The 25,322-nt window shown below is 46.2% G+C and overlaps 1 protein-coding gene across 1 annotated transcript in view; it reads left to right on the forward strand.

Annotated features, from left to right (window-relative positions):
- Window positions 1-15,656: 15,656 nt before the first annotated feature.
- LOC126182212 (uncharacterized) overlaps window positions 15,657-25,322 on the forward strand; it is a gene marked incomplete at its 5' end in the record, with an annotated part of 97,967 nt that continues 88,301 nt past the window's right edge. The window contains one exon of the mRNA XM_049924831.1: window positions 15,657-15,761. Within this exon, the coding sequence (XP_049780788.1) occupies window positions 15,657-15,761 (105 nt within the window). The remainder of the gene's footprint in view (window positions 15,762-25,322) is intronic.

The following is a 25,322-nucleotide window of genomic DNA, read 5'->3' on the forward strand; positions in this document are numbered from 1 at the left end:
GAAAACGTGGACGGGAGGACCCACCAATATAACATTCTTTTCACACAACCTGTTTATTTAGCAATATATAAACTGTGCTTTACAGATATTCGAAAAATTTAACCAGAAATTTTTCTGTAACAAAATGAACGAATTTGCAAAATTCTTTTGACCTTAAACCTGAAATTGAATAAGCTTTTAATCTTTGCAAAAAAATCTGAAGTGCTGTATTACAAAACAGCAAACAATATGACTATGATTACAAGACGGCCGGACCTGCAGCTCGCCCGTGATCGGGTGAAAAGGCGTTGTTTACGACCGCGATGGACACAGTCGGTCACTCATGAAAACTATATAAGCACCATTGGTGACAAGAATGATTCAATTACTCAAAACAAATGACTTAACATTTAATTTGAAAGCCGTATGTCGAAAGGTCCGGGTTTAAGATGTGCACCTGTGCTTAAAGGTTTGACAGATTAGCAAACAAAATGACAAGGATGAGGCTTACTTCAAGGCAACTAACCTCTTAATTTCAATCGGCAACCAAGGTGCGACTGGATACCAACCCGTCCCTTCTGACAGTTGACTAAAGCACTGTTGACAGTTTGCTGTTAACTGAGTTTCAGTTATTAAGACAGCTCTGAAGGAACGTCTTAAAACATTACTTGAGAACATTTATTACAAGAGGGTTCACTCAACGTAACCACAAGATCCAGCTAAAAAACGCAAGTAACGACCCGGTATTTCAAACACGGAAACGAAGAGCTTAGTAGAACAGATTGTTCAGATTATAACTAATGACTGAGAAATGCCATTTCAATCGAAGAATTGAACCGGTTAACAGCTAAAATCACGAGGTCCCTCTTTTGGTTAACGGTAACCTGTGCTTTAGTACAATCGTTCCGGCTGTATTTACGACCATGAGCTGATTAATTATAACATTAATAATCGGATACAAACCAGAAAGGAGAGGCAATTTTGAAACGACAGCTAGTGTCTTAGTACAATACTACTGCCTAGATTTACGACCAAAGAGCCGACCGAGTAAAACTATGAGGATCGAGTACAAACCAGAAAATAATAAGGAGGGCAGCTAGACAATGACACGAATCACCATGAGGATTACAGAATGTTACTCCCCATTGTCAGCAAGTAGTTCTATGGATCCACGGTACGTCGCAGCGGTTACCGAGTGGTGCCAATGAAAGCCAGGTAGAAGAGGGCAACCACGCCACGAGCGGTCGACCGGCACGAATGTTGCCAACCAACCGCCGGTATGTCGGCCTGTTGCTTGTAGCGGACCCTGATCCCGGTGAAGTACCCCGGTACCTTTACTCTACGCAGGCCCTCCTTGCGTAGCTCGTGGCTTCGGCCGCTCGGACCTCCTGACCACCTCTTGTCGCCACGCTACCGCCAATCCCCAAACTTCGTGTCAGATGACAACTCTTCCTCACAGATGTTGGCAATGGGGCCGCAAGAGGGATGGTCGATACTACACCTGAGCCATTGGCGCCAGACACAACAGTCTACTAATTCCATGGCGCCACGTCTCAACCACGAAGGCGGAATGCAACAAACGTCAATCGGGCATGAAAAGTTCTACAAGCTGGAATACGCAAGTGACTAACACTACATCGCAACCTAAGTCTGTACGTAAGGAAAAATTAAGCACTGCGTTCCTCATTTAGAAACAGTGATAGGGATCTACAGCTTTCGACAGCATGAACTCGATATGCTATGGTATCACAACAATCTATAGGTTCAAAGTGTCAGTAACTGTCGTTTTGCGTCATCAATGTAGTACATATAATTAATCTGTAAGAGTAGGTAAGAAATACCAGTGACTTAATATATCCAAGAACAGCTTCAGAAACCGGCGTGATGAAAAATAATTTAGATACAGTATGAGGGAGGGAAATAGCATGTCACACCACCGACAGGATGAACGACAGACTACGGTATTAATTCGCTTAGAATCCTATATCGCCTTGTCGGTAACATTTTCTCATCGAAGCGCTAACGGGGTAGGATTTAACTTATGCGTGCCGACATCTTGGAGGTCATTAGACCAGAAACAAAAGCTTGTGCTGGAGAAGGACAGGAAACGAAATCGGTCGTGATCTGTTTAAGCAACAGTACTGGTTCCCACCTAACGTGGTTCAGGGAACCCACACGTAATCTGAATCAATGCAGTCATACGAGGATTCGAGCGCTCCTCACCCTGAATACAATTCCCGTCTATCAACAACTATGCTTCATCAATCCGTGAAGCACTGCCAGGTGTCGTAACATTTTCCTTAATCATCGCGAGTCAGTTCCAGCATAGTTTCCCCATAAATGTAGCAATATTTACCTTCAGTCATCCTTATTAACAGGATCCAGCACCCTGAATCCTACGACCTTACTACTGAACGGATAACACACCTGCCAGAAAAGAACACAGCTCATTTTAGGCTACAATGATTCACACGTACTATACGCAGATTACAACGCATTTCTGGAAGGTCGTAAGTTTCTGTCGTGCATAGCTACCTCGCCAAACAAATAATCTTGTCGCTTCTTCGTTAATTTATTCGTGTAAATTGGCGTTCCCGTGCGCCGCGTATGGACGAACGCGGCGCTTGCCGCAGCAGAAAATGGCTCCGCCGATATAATCAGTTCCGGTAAAGAAACGTGCGGCCTCTCGGTGATATATTTCGTGTGTTGAGAGTTATCGCGGACGTGATCTACATGCCAAAGTCTTTTCTTTTACTGTTTAAACAAAGAAGGCGAGCAATTGGTGGCGGCGGAATGTTTCTTTTGGCGCCGCTGGCCGCTGGCCGGCGATTACCCAAGGCCGCGGAGTCGGCGGCAGCCGTAATAAGCACTCCCGGCCACATAACGAGGATCGCCGCGCTCCTACTTTATGTGCCATTGTTCCGAGCACCTGCGATCAGTTTCCTCGCGATAGCTATAGCGGCCATTACGGGCGTTCAGATATTTCAATATCTGTATCTCATTTAGCCGGTGCAGCCAGGTGCCGAATGCGATACCCGCGACCTACGGCGATCGGCCTGTGACAGCATTGGGCTGTATTTCTAGAGGGAAGCTTATTTCTCGTCTGTCAGCGGCCCAAGAGCCTGGGGAATAGCTCGCCGTGTTTAAGGTGCCAGTGGTCACGCACCCCTAGTACCAAACGACCAGGCGGCCCCGCAGTGCATCGAAAAGGTCCACACACCACTTTAAAAGACTACTAAACGACGAATAAATACAAGTAACCTTAAAGTTCGCGAAACCACAGCTACGTAATGTGAAGGACAATCAACAGTTTCAAATCAGACGCGGTAAAATAATCTGTATTAAAACTGAGTGAAAGTCCAAATCCCCAATAGCTATTGCGGATTTGGACTTTCACTCACGTTTAATATAGACTATTTTACCATCTCTAATTTAAACTGTTGATTGTCCTTCACATTATGGACGAATAAATGGTTTTTTTTCCACTTCTACTTCCTTTAATGAGCAAACCTCAATCGTGGTGGGCACATTTTATCATAATTACAGAAGGAAAAATGATGCTGGTGTGTGTATCTGACATCATCTACTGACATGGGTTTGCATTCGGTATTTGACTAGTAGCTGGGAAGAGTAGCACTGCACTTTGACAGCCGGCCACTGTGGCCGAGCGGTTCTAGGCGCTTTAGTCCAGAACCGCGCTGCTGCTACGGTCGCAGCTTCGAATCCTGCCTCGGGCATGGAAGTGTGTGATCTCCTTAGGTCAGTTAGGTTTAAGTAGTTCTAAGTCTAGGAGACTGATGACCTCAGATGTTAAGTCCCATAGTGTTTAGAGCCATTTGAACGATTTGAGCACTTTGACAATAGAGTATACAGGGCATTCCAAAATGTTTCATCCGATTCCACAACACTACTTCGGTATGCAAGTGACAGCATGCCTACCTAATGTGTTCCAAAACGCCGCACATAAAAACTGGATTTTCCGGTGCTCATACCTCGTGTTCTACTGGTGATAAAAAGGTATGGTCTCGTATTTTGGATAGTTCTTGGGCGAGGGACAATTTGCGTACTCAAAAGAAGGCCCATCTTAATTCCACTATTATACACTGCAGCGTCGAAGTATGAATATTACACACTTCCTCCTGCATATACAAATGCAGCAAATCTGTTGGTTCTTTTTTAATTTGATGTGTTCTACTGTGGGCTTGATGGAACATACGGAGGCACCATTAGTTCAAGGGCGATGCCTCGGAAAACCCCACAAAAAGTAAATTTTTTTCTACATTTTCGCCGTCACCAGCCGAGGATTCCGAGACTGCTACACACAGAAAATGGCTGTAATTTTTACGATGTATCCCTAAGATCCCGATCTCGGGCAACCTTGAAAATTTTCTTAATATGTTTATCCGCTTCCGAGATACAGAGGTTCAAAGTCATCCTACTTGTAGGCGTAAAATCTTGTGTAAGGCGAAAACGTAGTTTATAAAGTGGCATAGTACGGAGAAATACTCGTATGCTGTAGAGTGTATCCGTTATCATCTGGGAAACCCATGTTGTAGTACTGAAGCACAACAAATTCTTTTGCACGTACAATCCTGCATGAGGTGTAAGACTAATTTGTGGTTTTTCAATTCCACGTAAGTAAACAGTGTACATTTTACTGAAGAATACGTTTCTTTTCATATTAGTTACATGGACTGCTGCAGGAGGGAAAATAGGGAAACCAGTCCAAAAATGCTCCTACAGAAGCACAAAAAATGCGAGTGTGTTACTGTTTATTTAAAAATAAAAATGAACTCCGATTGAAAAATGGGGTACCAGCTGCCTTTTCCTACCTTCCTTGGCACCTTTACAAATTTTTCCAAGAATTCAGTCTGCAAACGTATTCGCATTTCTTTATGCTGAGAGAGGAGAAGACTGTGGCATTAGGAAAGAGACGAAAAAGTAATAAATACTGGAAGATAGTAGGTAGTGGTTGTGCTATAGAAAGAGCGAAGGAGACAATGGCAGTGTAAGAGAAAGAGAGGGACACAGTGGCAGTGGGACTTAATTGGGGTGAGAGCCAGTGATAATGGGAGAGAGAATATATGACAATGAGGGAGAGAGAGGTGGCGACAGTGAGAAGAGACAGCTGCAGTAGACAGGAAGGAATGAGGTATCTGCAGTATTAGTGAGCAAGAGGGAGTAGTGACAGCGATAGTGGGAGGAGGCTATAGTAATAGGACAGAACGGTGGGGACTGGGCTGTGACACAGGAGACAGTGACAGAGAGAGACAAAGAGATGAAGACAATGAGTTGGGCTGAATGAACGAGCTAGAAAGGGCAACTGGGAATGGATGGGTATGAGTGAGTTACAGCGATGGACTAGTGCGTGTGAGTGAGTTAAGGTTAGGGGTGCTCGTGGATGTTTGAAATGCGTTGCATATTAAAAAAAAGCGCGAATATGTTCGCATGGCAAAGTTTTTGAGAAAATTTTAAATATTGTAAGGAAAGTTGAATGCGGCAGCTGGTACCCCACTTTTCAGGCAGAATCTTTTGAATAAGCAGGAACATATTCGCGTTTATTGTGCTTCGATAGGAGCATTTTTCGCCCGGTTCTCCTGCCCTTCCCTGCTGCAGCAGTCCACTTAAATCATTTAAATCAAAATTAAAAGTTTCAAAAATGGCTCTGAGCACTACGGAACTTAACTTCTAAGGTCATCAGTCCCCTAGAACTTAGAACTACTTAAACCTAACTAACCTAAGGACATCACACACATCCATGCCCGAGGCAGGATTCGAACCTGCGACCGTAGCGGTCGCGCGGTTCCCGACTGTAGCGCCTAGAACCGCTCGGCCATTCCGGCAGGCTATTTACACTATTACACAACCTGTAAATCTGTTTACAAGAATACCAGTAATTGACTTGAAACGTACACAAATATAGAGCCCTAGTGACAGACGCGAACAAAATTATCGACTAAAGCAAAATATATGGAATAGCTAAATAAATAAAGTGTTTAACTTGCAAAATTAATATACTGTTTCGTATATTGATCGCGAATTCATATCGTAAATTTTATGTCATTTATCGACATCAGTTTCAGAATGTTTAGCAGCAGAAACGCTTGAATGGCTCGTAGCAATCCATTCGGGAGCAGAGCGGATGTTATTTGATGAAACGTTTACGTAACGCTCCAGTTGATTCCAGCAAATGAGGCTATTAATGTTATTAATTGTCGGCTTCCGCAACAGGTGCAGCGAGCAGTGGGTGTCGTGGGCAGACCGAGTTCTCACCGTGCGCTCAGCTTGTTCTCAGGGTGCTGACATGTCTTGGTGCGACCGGCATTTTATCTCTTCCTCGATTTCATTAATAACCGTCCCTTCTCAGAGCGTTAAGAATTTGGGTACACGGACGCGGATGATGGGAATTCAAATTATAAATTTTGTCGATATTTCCCTCAAATTGCATAAAAATTGACGACACTGAATCACAGCAAAGTGCTAATTTTAAACGTTATATCAGCAAAATAAAAATATCTGTGTTACTTTCCCTGTTGGAATGCTGCTCCAGTGTGTGGGATTAATCACATCAGACTAACAAGTGACATAAGGAATGTACAAAGGAGGACAACGCCTTGCTTACTCGCGGAATTGTGTACTAGACGTATTGAAAAACCTAAGCTGGCAGATGAAGTAAGAAGGTTGATGTTTTGTGTGAATGTTCTTAGAAAATTCGAATATCGGTTTTTGGAGCTTGAATCTAGGAAAATTCATCAGCTCCTTACGGATTTTCAAGGCAGGAAGAATAACTGTAAAATTAAACTACACTACTGGCCATTAAAATTGCTACACCACGAAGATGACGTGCTACAGACGCGAAATTTAACCGACAGGAAGAAAATGCTGTGATATGCAAATGATTAGCTTTTCAGAGCATTCACACAAGGTTGGCGCCGGTGGCGATATCTACAACGTGCTCACATGAGGAAAGTTTCCAATCGATTTCTCATACACAAACAGCAGTTGATCGGCCTTGCCTGGTGATACGTTGTTGTGATGCCTCGCGTAGGGAGGAGAAATGCGTACTATAACGTTTCCGACTTTGATAAAGGTCGGATTGTAGCCTATCGCGATTGCGGTTTATCGTATCGCGACATTGCTGCTCGCGTTGGTCGAGATCCAATGACTGTTAGCAGAATATAGAATCGGTGGGTTCAGGAGGGTAATACGGAATGCCGTGCTGCATCCCAACGGCCTCGTATCACTAGCAGTCGAGATGACAGGCATCTTATCCGCATGGCTGTAATGGATCGTGCAGCCACGTCTCGATCCCTGAGTCAACAGATGGGGACGTTTGCGAGACAACAACCATCTGCACGAACAGTTCGACGACGGTTCCAGCAGCTCCGAGACCATGGCTGCCATTACCTTGACGCTGCATCACAGACAGGAGCGCCTGCGATGGTGAACTGAACGACGAACCTGGGTGCACGAACTGTAGAACGTCATTTTTTCGGATGAATACAGATTTTGTTTACAGTATCATGATGGTGGCATCCGTGTTTGGCGACATCGCGGTGAACGCACATTGGAAGCGTGTATTCGTCATCGCCATACTGGCGTATCACCCGGCGTGATGGTATGGGGTGCCATTGGTTACACGTGTCGGTCACCGCTTGTTCACACTGACGGCACTTTGAACAGTGGACGTTACATTTTAGATGTGTTACGACCCGTGGCTCTAACCTTCATTCGATTCCTGCGAAGCCCTGCATTTCAGCAGGATAATGCACGACCGCATGTTGCAGGTCCTGTACGGGCCTTTCTGGATACAGAAAATGTTCGACTGCTGCCCTGGCCAACACATTCTCCAGATCTCTCACCAATTGAAAACGTCTGTTCAACGGTGGCCGAGCAACTGGCTCGTCACAATACGCCAGTCACTACTTTTGATGAACTGTGTTATCGTGTTAAAGCTGTATGGGCAGCTGTACCTGTACACGCCATCCAAGCTCTGTTTAACTCAATGTCTAGGCGTATCAAGGCCGTTATTACGGCCAGAGGTAGTTGTTCTGGGTACTGATTTCTCAGGATCCATGCACCCAAATTGCGTGAAATGGTTCAAATGGCTCTGAGCACTGTGGGACTTAACATCTGAGGTCGTCAGTCCCCTAGAACTTAGAACTACTTAAAGCTAACTAACCTAAGGACATCACACACAGCCATGCCCGAGGCAGGATTCGAACTTGCGACCGTACGGTCGCGCGGTTCCAGACTGAAGCGCCTAGAACCGCTCAGCCACATCGGCCGGCTAAATTGCGTGAAAATGTATTATACTAGAACTGACATAATATATTTATCCAATGAGTACCCGTTTATCATCTGCATTTCTTCTTGGTGTAGCAATTTTAATGGCCAGTAATGTTGGAACAGCACGGCTCTGTATATCTAGACTCGTGCTAATTCGGCACTGTATCGTTGGGCTAGGTATAGAACTACTCGTTACTCCAAAAGGTCTGAGGCATCTATTGCCTGATGTTTTAATGAACGCAACCGCCAATGAAAATTAAGGCATTTTTAACTGTAGCTGAGGGTGTAATCTAGATACAGAAGAAATATGCTGGATACACATAAAATTATTTCCTCGTAAACGTCTTAGTTAATAGGCCGCCAGCCCCCCGGCGTCTCAGAACATTATCTGCCACCGGATGACCATCAGTGGGAGAAGATGAGTGCCGATAAGCCTACAAGTAACGAGCGACTCCAGAAAAATAACGGATTTATTACCCCGTATTATTGCATGTAATTGCAACAAGAAATTACCAGTTTCGTCTGTCAACGTGGTTTCTTGCGTGTGCTTATGACTGAACACTGCTTCCTTTTACAACATGAAGATGGTCGGTAAGGGACAAACCTGGTCTCCAGCACAACCGACATGTCACTGTTTCCAGAAAGACAGAAAATTACCATCATCTCTTGTGTGTACAAAGCTTTTAAATTTTTCAATCTGCTCTCATTTGTTCCTTTTGGGACATCACTTTGGTCCATTTCGTGTGTTTGATGGCAGTAGTGTTACATACCACCAATAGGCTGCTTCCAGTATCGTTTCAGGCAGCAGTACCTCAGAGAGTATACAGCTGGCGGAATTTACGTCTGCACCTATACTCTGGGAGTCGCCGTACCGTGTGTGGCGGAGGGTATTTCTGGTACCATTATTATTTCACCCCTTGTGTGTTCCATTCGCAAATGACGCTTGCAAAAAACGACTGCTGATAAACTTCCATACGAGCTCTGATATTTTTACGTCTTGGTCATTTCGCGAGGGGGGATTAATACACTGACGACTCTTCTTGGAACGTACACTCTCGAAATTTCAATAGCAACCTCCTTTGTAACACAGTCTCTATTGTAGTGTCTGCTACATGAGTTTGGTTTAGCACCTCCTTAACGTTCTAGTCTTCACTAAAACATCGCGTGACTAAGCATGCTGGTCTCCGTTGGAAATTTGCGAGTTATCAACCTGGCTCCGAAACACAGTTTGATGTCCACCTCACCTGGGACTATGTGAGACAGATAGCTCTCATGAACCAAACTACCTATTGAAACTTGTTACACATTGGAAACGCTAGTTATTTTAATGAAAATTAATTATTTACGTGATATCAAAATGGCCCCAAGTAACTGGCTTATGGTGTCGATTCCTCTACGTGTCCTATATCTAACATGAAATGCAATAGGATTTCTAAATACACTCCTGCAAATGGAAGAAAGAACACATTGACACCGGTGTGTCAGACCCACCATACTTGCTCCGGACACTGCGAGAGGGCTGTACAAGCAATGATCACACGCACGGCACAGCGGACACACCAGGAACCGCGGTGTTGGCCGTCGAATGGCGCTAGCTGCGCAGCATTTGTGCACCGCCGCCGTCAGTGTCAGCCAGTTTGCCGTGGCATACGGAGCTCCATCGCAGTCTTTAACACTGGTAGCATGCCGCGACAGCGTGGACGTGAACCGTATGTGCAGTTGACGGACTTTGAGCGAGGGCGTATAGTGGGCATGCGGGAGGCCGGGTGGACGTACCGCCGAATTGCTCAACACGTGGGGCGTGAGGTCTCCACAGTACATCGATGTTGTCGCCAGTGGTCGGCGGAAGGTGCACGTGCCCGTCGACCTGGGACCGGACCGCAGCGACGCACGGATGCACGCCAAGACCGTAGGATCCTACGCAGTGCCGTAGGGGACCGCACCGCCACTTCCCAGCAAATTAGGGACACTGTTGCTCCTGGGGTATCGGCGAGGACCATTCGCAACCGTCTCCATGAAGCTGGGCTACGGTCCCGCACACCGTTAGGCCGTCTTCCGCTCACGCCCCAACATCGTGCAGCCCGCCTCCAGTGGTGTCGCGACAGGCGTGAATGGAGGGACGAATGGAGACGTGTCGTCTTCAGCGATGAGAGTCGCTTCTACCTTGGTGCCAATGATGGTCGTATGCGTGTTTGGCGCCGTGCAGGTGAGCGCCACAATCAGGACTGCATACGACCGAGGCACACAGGGCCAACACCCGGCATCATGGTGTGGGGAGCGATCTCCTACACTGGCCGTACACCACTGGTGATCGTCGAGGGGACACTGAATAGTGCACGGTACATCCAAACCGTCATCGAACCCATCGTTCTACCATTCCTAGACCGGCAAGGGAACTTGCTGTTCCAACAGGACAATGCACGTCCGCATGTATCCCGTGCCACCCAACGTGCTCTAGAAGGTGTAAGTCAACTACCCTGGCCAGCAAGATCTCCGGATCTGTCCCCCATTGAGCATGTTTGGGACTGGATGAAGCGTCGTCTCACGCGGTCTGCACGTCCAGCACGAACGCTGGTCCAACTGAGACGCCAGGTGGAAATGGCATGGCAAGCCGTTCCACAGGACTACATCCAGCATCTCTACGATCGTCTCCATGGGAGAATAGCAACCTGCATTGCTGCGAAAGGTGGATATACACTGTACTAGTGCCGACATTGTGCAAGCTCTGTTGCCTGTGTCTATGTGCCTGTGGTTCTGTCAGTGTGATCATGTGATGTATCTGACCCCAGGAATGTGTCAATAAAGTTTCCCCTTCCTGGGACAATGAATTCACGGTGTTCTTATTTCAATTTCCAGGAGTGTACTTAAATTAAATCTAAGGTCCTGTGAAATTTCACATTTATTTTCTCAGCACGTGTTCAGATAAGATTCGTAAGGTACAATAATTTTGACATTACAGAGGTTGCCAGAATAATGAGATTATACCAAATAGCAACATTGACTTGGTTTATTAGTACAACTTAAGGGTGGCAAGACCACTCTGATAACGGGTGAGCAAATGGATAATACCATACTCGATTTGAAAGACGACCAGAGAATTTAGCATTAGTTGCTAGTTACGTGAATAGTTACACGAACCTGACCTCGGTACAATACGTAGTGGAAGGCACCACACGTTGCCCAATAGATGACTGGTGTGTCACTTGCTGATTTCCAACTTTTCAGATTGAATACAACCCCTGGTCCGATTGCTCCTAAACATCCTCAGAGTCTTGAAACCCCGGCCGCAGAAACATCTTACAAACTGAGTGCCAGAAACTGCAGCTGCAAGACTATGCTGTTGCAACCGAATAAGCCCGAAACATCAGTTGCGGGACTGACAGTCGTCCTTCCGCTTTCGCAACTAATCAGCGTGAAATTTTTCTAAGTCTGAAAAGAGCTCGAACAGTACTTAATGAAAGCCAAGACCTGAGACAACTTCATTGCCACGTAATCTATCACAAGACTCTTTTTTTCTCTGCTCCAGACTTCGGTATTATAATTTCGGTGCACCTTCCTCTGCCAGTCGGAGGCCTAGCTCCAAGCTTCTGTCGAATGGACAGTTTTATGACAAAGCTACGTTTGTACGTAGTGGAACGCACCACGCGTTGCCGAGTAGATGACTGGTGTGCCAGTGGGCATCATTTCCGTGCACAGAGAACCGATCGATCAGTTTTCCCAGGCTCAATGACATTTTGACGCCTTCTGCGTGTACAGAGCAGAAGACAAAGCATAGCCTAAAGTAGCGACGGCTCCTCAACGAACATGGAGAAGTGCTATCTCGATGGAAACGTTTTTCAGTAAAAACTCCAGGAATGCACTCTTTTAGTAAAAAACCACTTTCATTTCTTCCTACATCCGGAGGTTTTAGACCTACACTCCGTGTTTGTTGAGACAGCCCCGTATCCACAGACACAATTCCCGAGTCGATCCACTGCCAGCGTGATCCCATCGCCTCCGATTGCACCATTCGGCGGCGGTAGAGTCCAGGAAGCAAACCCCTGCTGCAATAGGAATCTCCCCTTCAAGGCAGCCGCCAGCTAAACCACAACTACTTCCTGTAACCACTCGTCCCCGCAGCTCACAAACATGGATTTTATGCACTTCACTCTAAAAGAAATTCGGTAGAAGGGATGAAGTGGAACCGCGGATGTATCATGTAACCACTTATTGATTTCCGAAATAGTTTAAAGTCATAAACATGTATGTAATATTTAATATAATCGATTACGGATGTGAGGTAATGGTTGTTTTTACAGTAATAATCGGTAGCTTTCAACTGTGTTTCTGTCCTACACACAATGTGTATCTAGAGACAGTGCTATCATCATAAGGTTGTAAAACATGTTTATGAGAACTTTTTTTGAATGGTGCTGTCGCCATTTGACTGTAATAATTTTTATTTCATTGTCATACAATACGGATTTAGGCCTTAGACCATTTCCAAGTACAAAAATTTATATGTCAAAAGACTTCAGACTGGTATGACATGTCTTTTGACATATAAATAAATTTTTGTTCTGGACAATGGTCTAAGGCCGAAATCCGGACTGTATGATAATAAAATAAATTTTATTACTGTCAAATGGCGGCAGCATCACTCAAAAAATTTATTTTGACTCCAGCCAAAATAAAAATTGCCAATAGCTGATGAGGTAAGCTCATGAAAGGTCCCAGATTGATGAAAATAGTCAATAATCCGTTAAATTGGTGTTTTATAAGTTTTTTAGTGGATGAATTATGTTTCCTTAAGATTCTTCCAGTTAATCTCGTCCTGGTATCTACTTTTCCTACATATAGTTTTGTCCGGTCATTCCACTTTAGATCGGTCTACACAGTGACTCCTCTGTATCTTATGGTTCTTATTGTTTGCAGCGATTTGTCACCAAAATTGTAATCAAATATTAATGTAACTCTCCGCCAGTTACCGCATAGTATGTTAAATTTTACGTTCAGGGTGTAGCGCCAGTCGCTGCACAAATGCGGGATGCTGCGCAGGTCTTTGTGCAGTTAGGTACTGTAATATCACTTATCAGTACCATCCCACGGGCGTCAAAGCTGGCAACGGAATTGCAAGTTTCTGTCAGACGCCGACAGCGGTCGTGCAGGATACGGCAGACCCAGTGGAGGCACGCCTCCAGCGGCTCCGTATCACGAGCGCCCTCAGCCCCGTGTAGTAGAAGACGACCGGCAGCGGCCACACGGCCCCACTCACGCTACGTGATGCTGCGCAGGCGCTGCATAGTCGTGACGTTCTTGCTTTAGTTCAGAAAGCCTCTCCCTTGTTGACATTGACAAGCCAGACTCTATTCCTTGATGCGTTATTTGTAACGAGTCTTCATATACTTGGAAAAATACGAGTTACATAAATCTTCTGCTTACTGTGTTAGCTTGTTCGCATATCACTTCTGCTTTGCTATGACGACACTCTGTAGCCCATCTCACCTTCCGTGCAAAGTTGTACTCACAGCTACACTCTTCCAGTGTTGCAACCATCCAACAGACAACATCATGTACACTACTGGCTGCACCAAGAACAAATGCATATGATCAACGGATATTCATTGGACAAATATATTATACCAGAACTGACATGTGATTACAGTTTCACGCAATTTGGGTGCATAGATCCTGAGAAATCAGTACCCACAACAACTACCTCTGGCCGTAATGACGGCCTTGATACGCCTAGACATTGAGTCAAACAGAGCTTGGATGGCGTGTACAGGTACAGCTGCCCATGCAGCTTCAACACGATACCACAGTTCATCAAGAGTACGGACTGGCGTATTGTGACGAGCCAGTTGCTCCGCCACGTTTTCAATTGGTGAGAGATCTGAAGAATGTGCTGGGCAGGGCAGTAGTCGAACATTTTCTGTATCCAGAAAGGCCCGTACAGGACCTGCAACATGCGGTCGTGCATTATCCTGCTGAAATGTAGGGTTTCACAGGGATCGAATGAAGGGTAGAGCCACGGGTCGTAACACATCTGAAATGTAACGTCCACTGTTCAAAGTGCCGTCAGTGCGAACAAGAGGTGACCGAGACGTGTAACCAATGGCACCCCGTATCATCACGCCGGGTGATACGCCAGTATGGCGATGACGAATACACACTTCCAATGTGCGTTCAACGCGATGTCGCCAAACACGGATGCGACCATCATGATGCTGTAAACAGAACCTGGATTTATCCGAAAAATGACGTTTTGCCATTCGTGCACCCAGGTTTGTCGTTGAGTACACCATCACAGACGCTCCTGTGTGTGATGCAGCGTCAAGGGTAACCGCAGCCACGATCTCCGAACTGATAGTCCATGCTGCTGCAAACGCCGTCGAACTGTTCGTGCAGATGGTTGTCGTCTTGCAAACGTCCCCATCTGTTGACTCAGGGATCGACGCGTGGCTGCACGATCCGTTACAGCCATGCGGATAATATGCCTCTCATCTCGACTGCTAGTGATACGAGGCCGTTCGGATCCAGCACGGCGTTGCGTATTACCCTCCTTAACCCGCCAATTCCATATTCTGCTAACAGTCATTGGATCTCGACCAACGCGAACAGGAAGTCGCGATACGATAAACCGCATTCGCGATAAGCTATAATCCGACCTTTATCAAAGTCGGAAACGTGATGGTACTCATTTCTCCTCATTACACGAGGAACCACAACAACGTATCACCAGGCAACGCCGGTCAACTGCTGTTTGTGTATGAGAAATCGATTGGAAACTTTCCTCATGTTGGCACGTTGTAGGTGTTGCCACCGGCGCCAACCTTGTGTGAATGCTCATCATGAATGCTAATCATTTGCATATCACAGCATCTTCTGCCTTTCGGATAAATTTGGCGACTGTAGCACGTCATCTTCGTGGTGTAGCAATTTTAGTGGCCAGTAGTGTATTTGTGGGCAATGATTTTCTGGCTCTCTTGTCAAAGTATTTATTGGCTGCCTCAAGAAAGGCTTCAAACAGCAAGGAAAACATGACAGTTTCATACGGCTGACTCTTTTTTTTCCATCCAGTCTCTCTTTCTTGTGTGTGTGTCTGTGTGGATGTGTGTGTGTGTGTGTGTGTGTGTGTGTGTGTGTAGTGGGCTGATCGGTAGTGTCTGCAGATGTTTCCGAGTGTGGGTGTAACCAGCAGCGTGTGTCGCGTTGCAGGCTGCGGTAACAGCGCGAGCTGCGCGGCGATGCGGGCGCGGCTGTGGCCGGCGGTGCTGGCGGCTGCTGCGGCTGCCGCGGCGGCCTCTGCGGCCGGGGCGCGGCCCGAGCTGAGCACCGAGTTCTTCCTGGTGCCCGAGGCGCCGCGGCCCGCCACCAGGGCGCCGCCGAGCCCGGCAGCCCCCACGCCCCCGCCTCCGCCCCCGCCCCCGACCTGCCTCTCCGCGGCCAACTGCACAGCGGGCGGCGCCGCGGCCGCAGACCACGACGGCGTTCTGCGCAGGGAGACCTGGGTGAGTCGCCGGCGACACTCGCTCCACATCTCACGCTTGTCACGCTGCTCGGCATCGCTCACCGATGATTCCCTCCTTCGCATGCACGCGGGCGACCACTTGCTGACTAATCCCGTAACACAGAAGGCGTACTAAACAGCTCGGGTCCTAGCTGTGCAGTTTGGTAGAGGATGTGCAACGGTAGTCGTGGGAGTTCGCTTTTGGATGGCCATTGCGCATTAGGAGAGTTACAATTTGATAGCGCAAGCCTCTGCAGAAGCGCATATTTCGCAGAACTTCTAACCTACAGTTAGCGAGTCTGCAGACAATCTTATTATCGGGTTATGTATATACGACAGATATGGACAGCCGGAAAGTAATTAAAAGAATGATCAAAGGTTGTCCTCAAGGGTCGATCTGCGGCCCTGTCTTCTGGGACATGACAATCGAACCCCTCCTCCAACTTCTGGATGGGGATGGCAGGGTGGACAGAATTGTCCCCTAAGCAGATGACCTATTAGTTGTAGTCTCTGCAAACAACAGAGCCCAGTTAGAAGAGAAAGCCAGTGGAATATTACAAACAATTACACAATGGTGTCACAACAATAAACTAAGGATAGCCGAAGACAAACCAACATACACATTACTGAAAGGAACACTCCAAAGGAATCCTTCGGTTGAAATTGCGGACACAAACATCAAACGAGCACACGTTACGCGCAATCTTGGGGTACACGCAGATGAAAAATTGAATTTCCGCGAGCACATAAGGCTAGCAACAGACAAAGCAGAAAAAATACTACGCAAACTGTTGAGGCTAAATTCAAAACAGTACAGATTACCTCTACCACACATACAGACATACCACTGTGCGCCATTCTAATCAGTACTCAGCTTCGCAGCCAGCACGTGGGCACATAGATTGAACGTGGTCACCAACAAAGCATCGGTCAGACGAGGGCAGAGAAGTGTCCTAGGTAGGCTGTACGGAGTCTTCGGCTCCACCTCAGCGGGTGCACTGTGTGTGGCGCTCGGACTATGCCCATTGATATCACGATCAAATACAGAGCTGCAAGGTACTGGTTAAAGACGGGGAGACTAGATAAGGTACATACACTCCTGGAAATTGAAATAAGAACACCGTGAATTCATTGTCCCAGGAAGGGGAAACTTTATTGACACATTCCTGGGGTCAGATACATCACATGATCACACTGACAGAACCACAGGCACATAGACACAGGCAACAGAGCATGCTCAATGTCGGCACTAGTACAGTGTATATCCACCTTTCGCAGCAATGCAGGTTGCTATTCTCCCATGGAGACGATCGTAGAGATGCTGGATGTAGTCCTGTGGAACAGCTTGCCATGCCATTTTCACCTGGCGCTCAGTTGGACCAGCGTTCGTGCTGGACGTGCAGACCGCGTGAGACGACGCTTCATCCAGTCCCAAACATGCTCAATGGGGGACAGATCCGGAGATCTTGCTGACCAGGGTAGTTGACTTACACCTTCTAGTGCACGTTGGGTGGCACGGGATACATGCGGACGTGCATTGTCCTGTTGGAACAGCAAGTTCCCTTGCCGGTCTAGGAATGGTAGAACGATGGGTTCGATGACGCTTTGGATGTACCGTGCACTATTCAGTGTCCCCTCGACGATCACCAGTGGTGTACGGCCAGTGTAGGAGATCGCTCCCCACACCATGATGCCGGATGTTGGCCCTGTGTGCCTCGGTCGTATGCAGTCCTGATTGTGGCGCTCACCTGCACGGCGCCAAACACGCATACGACCATCATTGGCACCAAGGCAGAAGCGACTCTCATCGCTGAAGACGACACGTCTCCATTCGTCCCTCCATTCACGCCTGTCGCGACACCACTGGAGGCGGGCTGCACGATGTTGGGGCGTGAGCGGAAGACGGCCTAACGGTGTGTGGGACCGTAGCCCAGCTTCATGGAGACGGTTGCGAATGGTCCTCGCCGATACCCCAGGAGCAACAGTGTCCCTAATTTGCTGGGAAGTGGCGGTGCGGTCCCCTACGGCACTGCGTAGGATCCTACGGTCTTGGCGTGCATCCGTGCGTCGCTGCGGTCCGGTCCCAGGTCGACGGGCACGTGCACCTTCCGCCGACCACTGGCGACAACATCGATGTACTGTGGAGACCTCACGCCCCACCTGTTGAGCAATTCGGCGGTACGTCCACCCGGCCTCCCGCATGCCCACTATACGCCCTCGCTCAAAGTCCGTCAACTGCACACACGGTTCACGTCCACGCTGTCGCGGCATGCTACCAGTGTTAAAGACTGCGATGGAGCTCCGTATGCCACGGCAAACTGGCTGACACTGACGGCGGCGGTGCACAAATGCTGCGCAGCTAGCGCCATTCGACGGCCAACACCGCGGTTCCTGGTGTGTCCGCTGTGCCGTGCGTGTGATCATTGCTTGTACAGCCCTCTCGCAGTGTCCGGAGCAAGTATGGTGGGTCTGACACACCGGTGTCAATGTGTTCTTTTTTCCATTTCCAGGAGTGTACAATAACTGGTGTGCCGATAGAGACGATACGTAACCTTAAAAGTAGGCGCAAAATACTTGGCAACGTGAGTGTGACGTAAGTGATAAGGGACGTAGACTGCACGACTTCCTCCCTGACATAAGGGAGCGGTTGAGAATGAAACATATCGATCCCAGCCGCGGTATGGTACATTTCAGACTCGGACTCGGACCTTATCCCACGCATATAAACCGCACCAACGTGCACGTGCTGGGAAGAAGGTTTCCCAGAACGCACTGCCTTTTTCTGCGGCCAATACGCGAACGATATACATACACCACGCTTAGACTACAGATACAGACATACATATATACACAGCAATAAGAGACGAAGAACAACGGGCACAATTAAACGTATTGACAAACAGTATTTTAAAAACAACACATGAAGAGTACATGCGGACACGACATAACAGACATGCCTGTGTGAAACGTAACAAAAGTCTCCAGAGGATGGACAGCGATACCCCAGGGATAACGAAAGCAGTGACAACGATTAGGAACAGGAGGAGGAAGCCGAGATGTGACAGTAAATAAGCATAAGGTCCTGGCGATCTAGCCAAGAAATCAAAAGATGCTGTACACGGATGCGCACCTGAAGTTAATACATACGATTAGTTATAAATAGGACAAGCAATACCATATTTCTACTAACAACCATTTGAATGTCTGTGTGTGTGTGTGTGTGTGTGTGTGTGTGTGTGTGTGCGTGCGCGCCTGTGTGTTTCTGTGTGTGTGTGTGTGACTGGCGGTCAACGGCTCGAAGAAACCATTCCGAGGTATTCACCGTCAGTCACATTCGGTGATGGTACTAACAAATCTCTCCTCTATCCTATCATATTTTTATTTTCTTCTTAATCAACAACAAAATTTTATTTATATTTCAACCTTAAATTATTGTTATTTTGAAAAGTATTATTCTTTGTAAATGTTTTAGGTAAAAGAAAAGAAACCTGCAAAAAGTTGAAAAACGAAAATTGTAAGACGTATGACCTGTTTTAAAACATCAGGTAACAGGTCTATAATTTGGCAGAAAATAAATAAAATGTAAGACAAATAATCCCACAAATACAAAAGTTCAGAATCAATAGTCTCTCATTAGAGTACTGAAAATAAAGAATGCATTAAACGAAAGATCAATCAAAGTAGAATGGAAGCTCTAACACACACGGCAACAAGGAAATCTCATAAAACAAGAAAAAGAGAAAATTTTTGTCGCATGAGCGAACTGATCTTCCATTTACTAGCTGTCATCAGAATGTATGGGTCGAAATTCGTTGTCACCGTCGGTGTCGTCGACATCGCTAGAATATACCGTATTGCGTATTGTGTATTGAAAGCGGGGCCTAGGAAGGATGGAGAGGCTTCGTCCCGCCGTAGCGCTCAGTAGTTCACAAACCCACAACAGGCCACAGCAGTCCACCCACCGCCGCCCCACACCGAACCTAGGGTTATTGTGCCGTTCGGCCCCCAGTGGACTCCCTCCCCCCCCCCCCACCCCCCAAAAAAAAAAACCCGCAAGGAACGTCTCATACCAGGAGTGTAGCCCCAAATTTTTGCGTTCAAAAATGGTTCAAATGGCTCTGAGCGCTATGGGACTTAACATCTGTGGTCATCAGTCCTCTAGAACTACTTAAACCTAACTAACCTAAGGACATCACACACATCCATGTCCGAGGCAGGATTCGAGCCTGCGACTGTAGCGGTCGCGCGGTTCCAGAGTGAAGGGCTTAGAACCGCTCGGTCACTTCGGCCGGCAAAATTTTTGCGTGGTAGAGTGATAATTGTGTAGCGTACGTGGAGACAGTGTTGTGCGCAGCAACCGCCGACATAGTGTAACTGAGGCGGAATCACCGGACCACGACACTAATCTGCCGGGGGCATTCGTGCCGGGGACCGGCACGCTTTCCCGCTCGGCAAGCAGCGCGTTAGATCGTGCGGCTAGCCGGTCTGGTTGAATATACCGTAGACCACCAAGAACTTCTATTTCGTTCGTTCATTTGCCATTCTTCGTATATTTCTTTTTGACATTTTCAACTTACCTGAAACTCCTGCCTACTCTACCTCAGTAATTGACAGAAGTTTTACCTCAACTGGTTTCCAAACACCCTCGAGCTTAAATGTAACGATCTTGGCACCCACCCAAACTTTGCAAGCGTCCTTTTAATTTCTACTGCGTTTAGTTCTGGGTGATTTGGAGACAACCACAAAATCAGAATGTCCGTAAATATTACAAAAGTTGGTCTACACTAAACATATTTTCTAGCTTGTTACTTTTTGTTAAAGCGCGTAATTCAGCTCACACGTTTCCTTTCTCGCACTGAGTATCACGAGAATTCAACCAATTTACCATCTCAGCCTTCTTGCCGATCATTATTGGTGGTTTTCCTTGTTGCAGGTTGTGATAGCTCGCATTGTCAGCCACAATAAAGGACTTACATGGTAAGTTGGGTATTAATTTCTGTTCCATACCCCTGATAAAAAAAGAAGAAAGTGATTCAGTCGAATTGCAATAGTGCTTTGCGCAGCATTTGAAGTGAATAGTAATGGCTCATATAATTACGTCGAAAATTTACACCCATCATGTTGGTCTTCCATTTTACTCCCTTAACTAGTTCTCCTAACTTGGTCTTTCCATTTGTCTCATTTTACTTCTTTCTTTTGGCTCTGTTATTACTTCCCGCCTTCCAGACTCTCGTTGATTACGTCCTATATTATGTGATGTCCCTCAGGATTCCATCCATCTCTATCTTTACCAGGTGGCCCCCTAAAATTTTCTGTGTGATCGTCTCATCGTCTGTCTTCCCTGTCTTCATGTTCCTAGATTTTATTTTCATTGCTGCCAATTCTTTCTGATAATTCCCCCTTTGTTTTTCCTGCCATTTATTCAGCCGATCAGTTTTAGTGTTTGTTCCCAGATGTTAATGCACTCTTTTTTAGATCATTCAATCTTAAATTCCTGTCTCAACTCTTCACAAGATTTGGTCAGCTGGTCAGTTCATTCATTTCGTTGTTAATTTGGTCTAACTTCCTACCCAAAGTCCCCTTAGTTTGTTCAATCTTATCATCAATTTTCTTACTCAAATCTTTCGGATATCCGTCTCATATAACGCAAATGTTTCGGATATCCGTCTCATTTCTAGTAATAAGTCCCTAAGGCTGATATTTTCTTCTTTTCCAACACTAAACTCATCATCTTTGCTTGACAGTCCTGTTGATCACAACATGACTTACAATGTCGTTAACCTCTTGTTCCCCACTTATCTCAACAATATCGTCATATGCTACGACGTGAGATTTACTCCAAGACAGTAGACTATCATTGTCAATATTAAGAAACTTATGAATATCGATCGTTCTCTTGATTATCAACACTTCCTTGAGTGATAATCTTACTACCTGTATTTTCATTAACAGAACTCGTTTTGCCTGATTTACAATAGCGGTTATTCGTAAATCACAAAAATTGTAAGTCCTAAAATTCCGAGATGAATTTCTAATAAAACTAGAACAATAGTTCCTTTCTTGGACAATAATGCAAATACACTGACGGGAAAAAATCGCAGCACCAAAAAATGACTAATGTACAGTAATGAAATATTGGGAATACGTGTTTATAGGTAACATATTTAAGTGATTAACATTGCAAGGTCAAACGTTACTGTAAGCGCGAGATATGACACAGCAAATGTGACATGGTGCTACATTAATAACTCGTGTAACTCCCAGAATGTTTAACACAAGCATCAAAATGTGAATGCGTTGTGGTGCCGTATGTCAGTTTGTGGGTTGGAGTGCCATGCCTGTTGCACTTGATCAGTCCGTATTGGGACGGTTAATGTTGGTTATGAATGACGCTACAGTTTTCGTCCAATGATGTTCCACAAGTGCTTGACTGAAGATAGACCTGATGATCGAGCAGGCCAAGCCAACATATTTACACACTGTAGAGCATATTGGGTTGGAGCACCAGTATGTGAGAGAGCGTTATCCTTTTGGTAAACACCCCCTGGATAGCTGTCCATGAATAGCTGCACAATAATCGAATCACTAGTCTGACGTACATCTTTGCTGTCAGGGTGTGTGGCATAACCACGAGAGTGCTCCTGCTGTCATACGAAATCACACCCCAGACCATAACCCCAGGTGTAGGTCCAGTGTGTGCAGCACGCAGACAGGTCGGTTAGAGCCCAGGGCTCCTTCTAACCAACACACGGCTATCAATGGCATCGAGGCAGAACCAGCTGTCATCATGAAACGCAACAGACCTCCGCCCTGCCCTTCAATGAACTCTCGCTTAACGCCACTGAAGACGCAAATGGTGGTGGTTTGGGTTCAGTGGAATGCATGCTACAGGGCGTGTGGCTCGTAACTGTCCTTTTGAAACAGTTCGATGTGTCACTGTGGAGTTAACTGCTGCTCAAATGGCTGCTGCAGATGCACCAGGATGCGTCAGAGCCATACGCTGATTACGATCGTCTCCCCTTTACGTAGTGCAACGTGGCCTTCCGGACCCCTGTCTTCTAGCGACTGCACATTCCCGTGACCATTGCTGTCAGAAATCATGTACATTGGCTACTGCCAAGTCTTTCTGTTCTACCATAATGTCGCCCGAGCACGTCCATTGTCTACAGTGATAACACATCGTCGTCATAGAACGCTCATTCGGCGTGGCAATTGAGTTCATTACAAATCCTACATTGCTTGAAAAATGACATCTACGTCTATAGCCATTCAAGAAGCCTTGCTGGCACAGTCCATTAATATTTCTCCACAACAACAGTCGAAGGAACATCCAGCTTCTCGGCCGGCCGAGGTGGCCGAGCGGTTCTAGCCGCTACAGTCTGGAACCGCGCGACCGCTACGGTCGCAGGTTCGAATCTGCCTCGGGCATGGATGTGTGTGATGTCCTTAGGTTAGTTAGGTTTAAGTAGTTCTAAGTTCTAGGGGACTGATGACCTCCGAAGTTAGGTCCCATAGTGCTCAGAGCCATTTGAATCATTTTGAACCAGCTTCTCGTATTCCTATTACACGACCTCGTTCAAACTCACTGAGGTGTTGACAATGGCATCTTTGTCGCCTTAAAAGCATTCTGGCCTAACATCAACTCACCACGTCCAATCTCAAAGGTAACTAACGCCCATGACCGTTACAGCGTATATGCAACAATCTGATTTGCATCCTCATAGTGGCACTACTACTGCAACTCTTACGCGACGAGGGCGAATAGACGTCATCTACCAGATATAAAAACACGCCTATCATCTTTCGTTTATGTCGCACAACACCTTCTTGGCCTTGCGATTTTTTTCCGTACAACTTACGTCAATCACTGCGAAGTTATACACTGCACCAACACTGTCCACGTCGATCTGCTTAATCGACCAGGCCCACGCCAGTAACCAGTGAGGTGCTTCTGCCAGCTGCCATTCTTGGAGTCGCTCCCGCTTTCGACCACGCGTCCCTGATGCCATGCCACCGAGGCCGCTGACTGGTCAGACCAGCGCCAGCTGCCGATAGTGCACTCTGCCGTTGCTGCACTCATAGTATCTCTCAAGCCGTCCAATAAGCAAGCAGCCTACATCCAATCAGGTCCACTTCACTCTCCATTACCACGTCGACATCTCGACAATTAACATCCGCGCGCAGTTCGTAATAATTCTCACTGTACCATAATGTCGCCTGAAGACGTCTATTGTCCACAGTGCTAACACATCGTCTCATAGATCGCTCATTCGGTGTGGCAGTTGAGTTCATTACAAATCCTACACTGCTTGCAAAATATCTACGTCTACAGCCTTTCAAAAAGCCTTGTTGTCACAATCCATTAATATTTATCCACAACAACAGTACAAAAGCTACGTTATTTCCTAATGGTTCAAATGGTTCAAATGGCTCTGAGCACTATGGGACTTAACATCTATGGTCATCAGTCCCCTAGAACTTAGAACTACTTAAACCTAACTAACCTAAGGACAGCACACAACACCCAGCCATCACGAGGCAGAGAAAACCCCTGACCCCGCCGGGAATCGAACCCGGGAACCCGAGCGTGGGAAGCGAGAACGCTTCCGCACGACCATGAGATGCGGGCATTTCCTAATGTTCACAGTTTATAATTAACATTGCCACCTGTAATATCTATTAAGAGGCAGAAATATTGAAAATTTCTGTTCATGATAACGTTTTCCTCAATGACAGTTCAAAATCAGAGTTATCCCCTGAAGTTCAATGTTCAATGTAATAAACTTTGTCACATGTAATATTAATTATCCAAAATAGTTTCTACCATAGCAGTTATTTGCTGTCTTATAGCAGTTACCGAAATTCACACACGTTGGTCTTATCATACCTAGTGTTAACTGTTTAATGACTGTTTTCAAAGTTTAAAATTAATATTCATTGTTCAGAATATTTATTGCCATGACAGTTACACACTTTTTAATGGCTGTTTCCCAAAAGTTCAGACGTAATATTCACTGTTCAAAATATTTCATGCCATGCCAATTACACACCGTTTAATTGCTAGTTCAGATCAGAGGTGCGAAGTTTAGCGGTCCCTAGGCCAACTACCTAATTCGTTAAATAACTGGGATTAACTATGGAATATCTTGCCCTGACACATTACTGTGTCAGACGTGCTTAAAGCGCAAGTTGCTGTTTGTGAAATGTCGATCAATTCGCGATGAGAAGGTCACCTTCCTTGGCTGTACGGAAGGGTAGGTTTACTTACCTTGTGTCTTTTAAAATTGCATCGATATCCTCATTGCTTTTCTTCTCTGTCAACTACAGATTCTAACATGCAAGTGATGAATAGTGAATAGTGGTATGGCAAATGGGCATATCTACACAACACTACACTGAAAGTCTCAAAGTAAAGCGGTGCCGCCTAATCTTTGTATATCCCAATCATAAAATCAGGAAATGAATTTTTATTATAATACATCACTTAAGAGTCACCCTAAAAGAGATGTATTCATCAAAGATTGCGGGCTCGAATCATCATCACTCAGCGAGCACCATTATA

This window comes from Schistocerca cancellata, chromosome 1 (genome assembly GCF_023864275.1).
Source record: "Schistocerca cancellata isolate TAMUIC-IGC-003103 chromosome 1, iqSchCanc2.1, whole genome shotgun sequence".
Taxonomy (NCBI): Eukaryota; Metazoa; Arthropoda; class Insecta; order Orthoptera; family Acrididae; genus Schistocerca; species Schistocerca cancellata.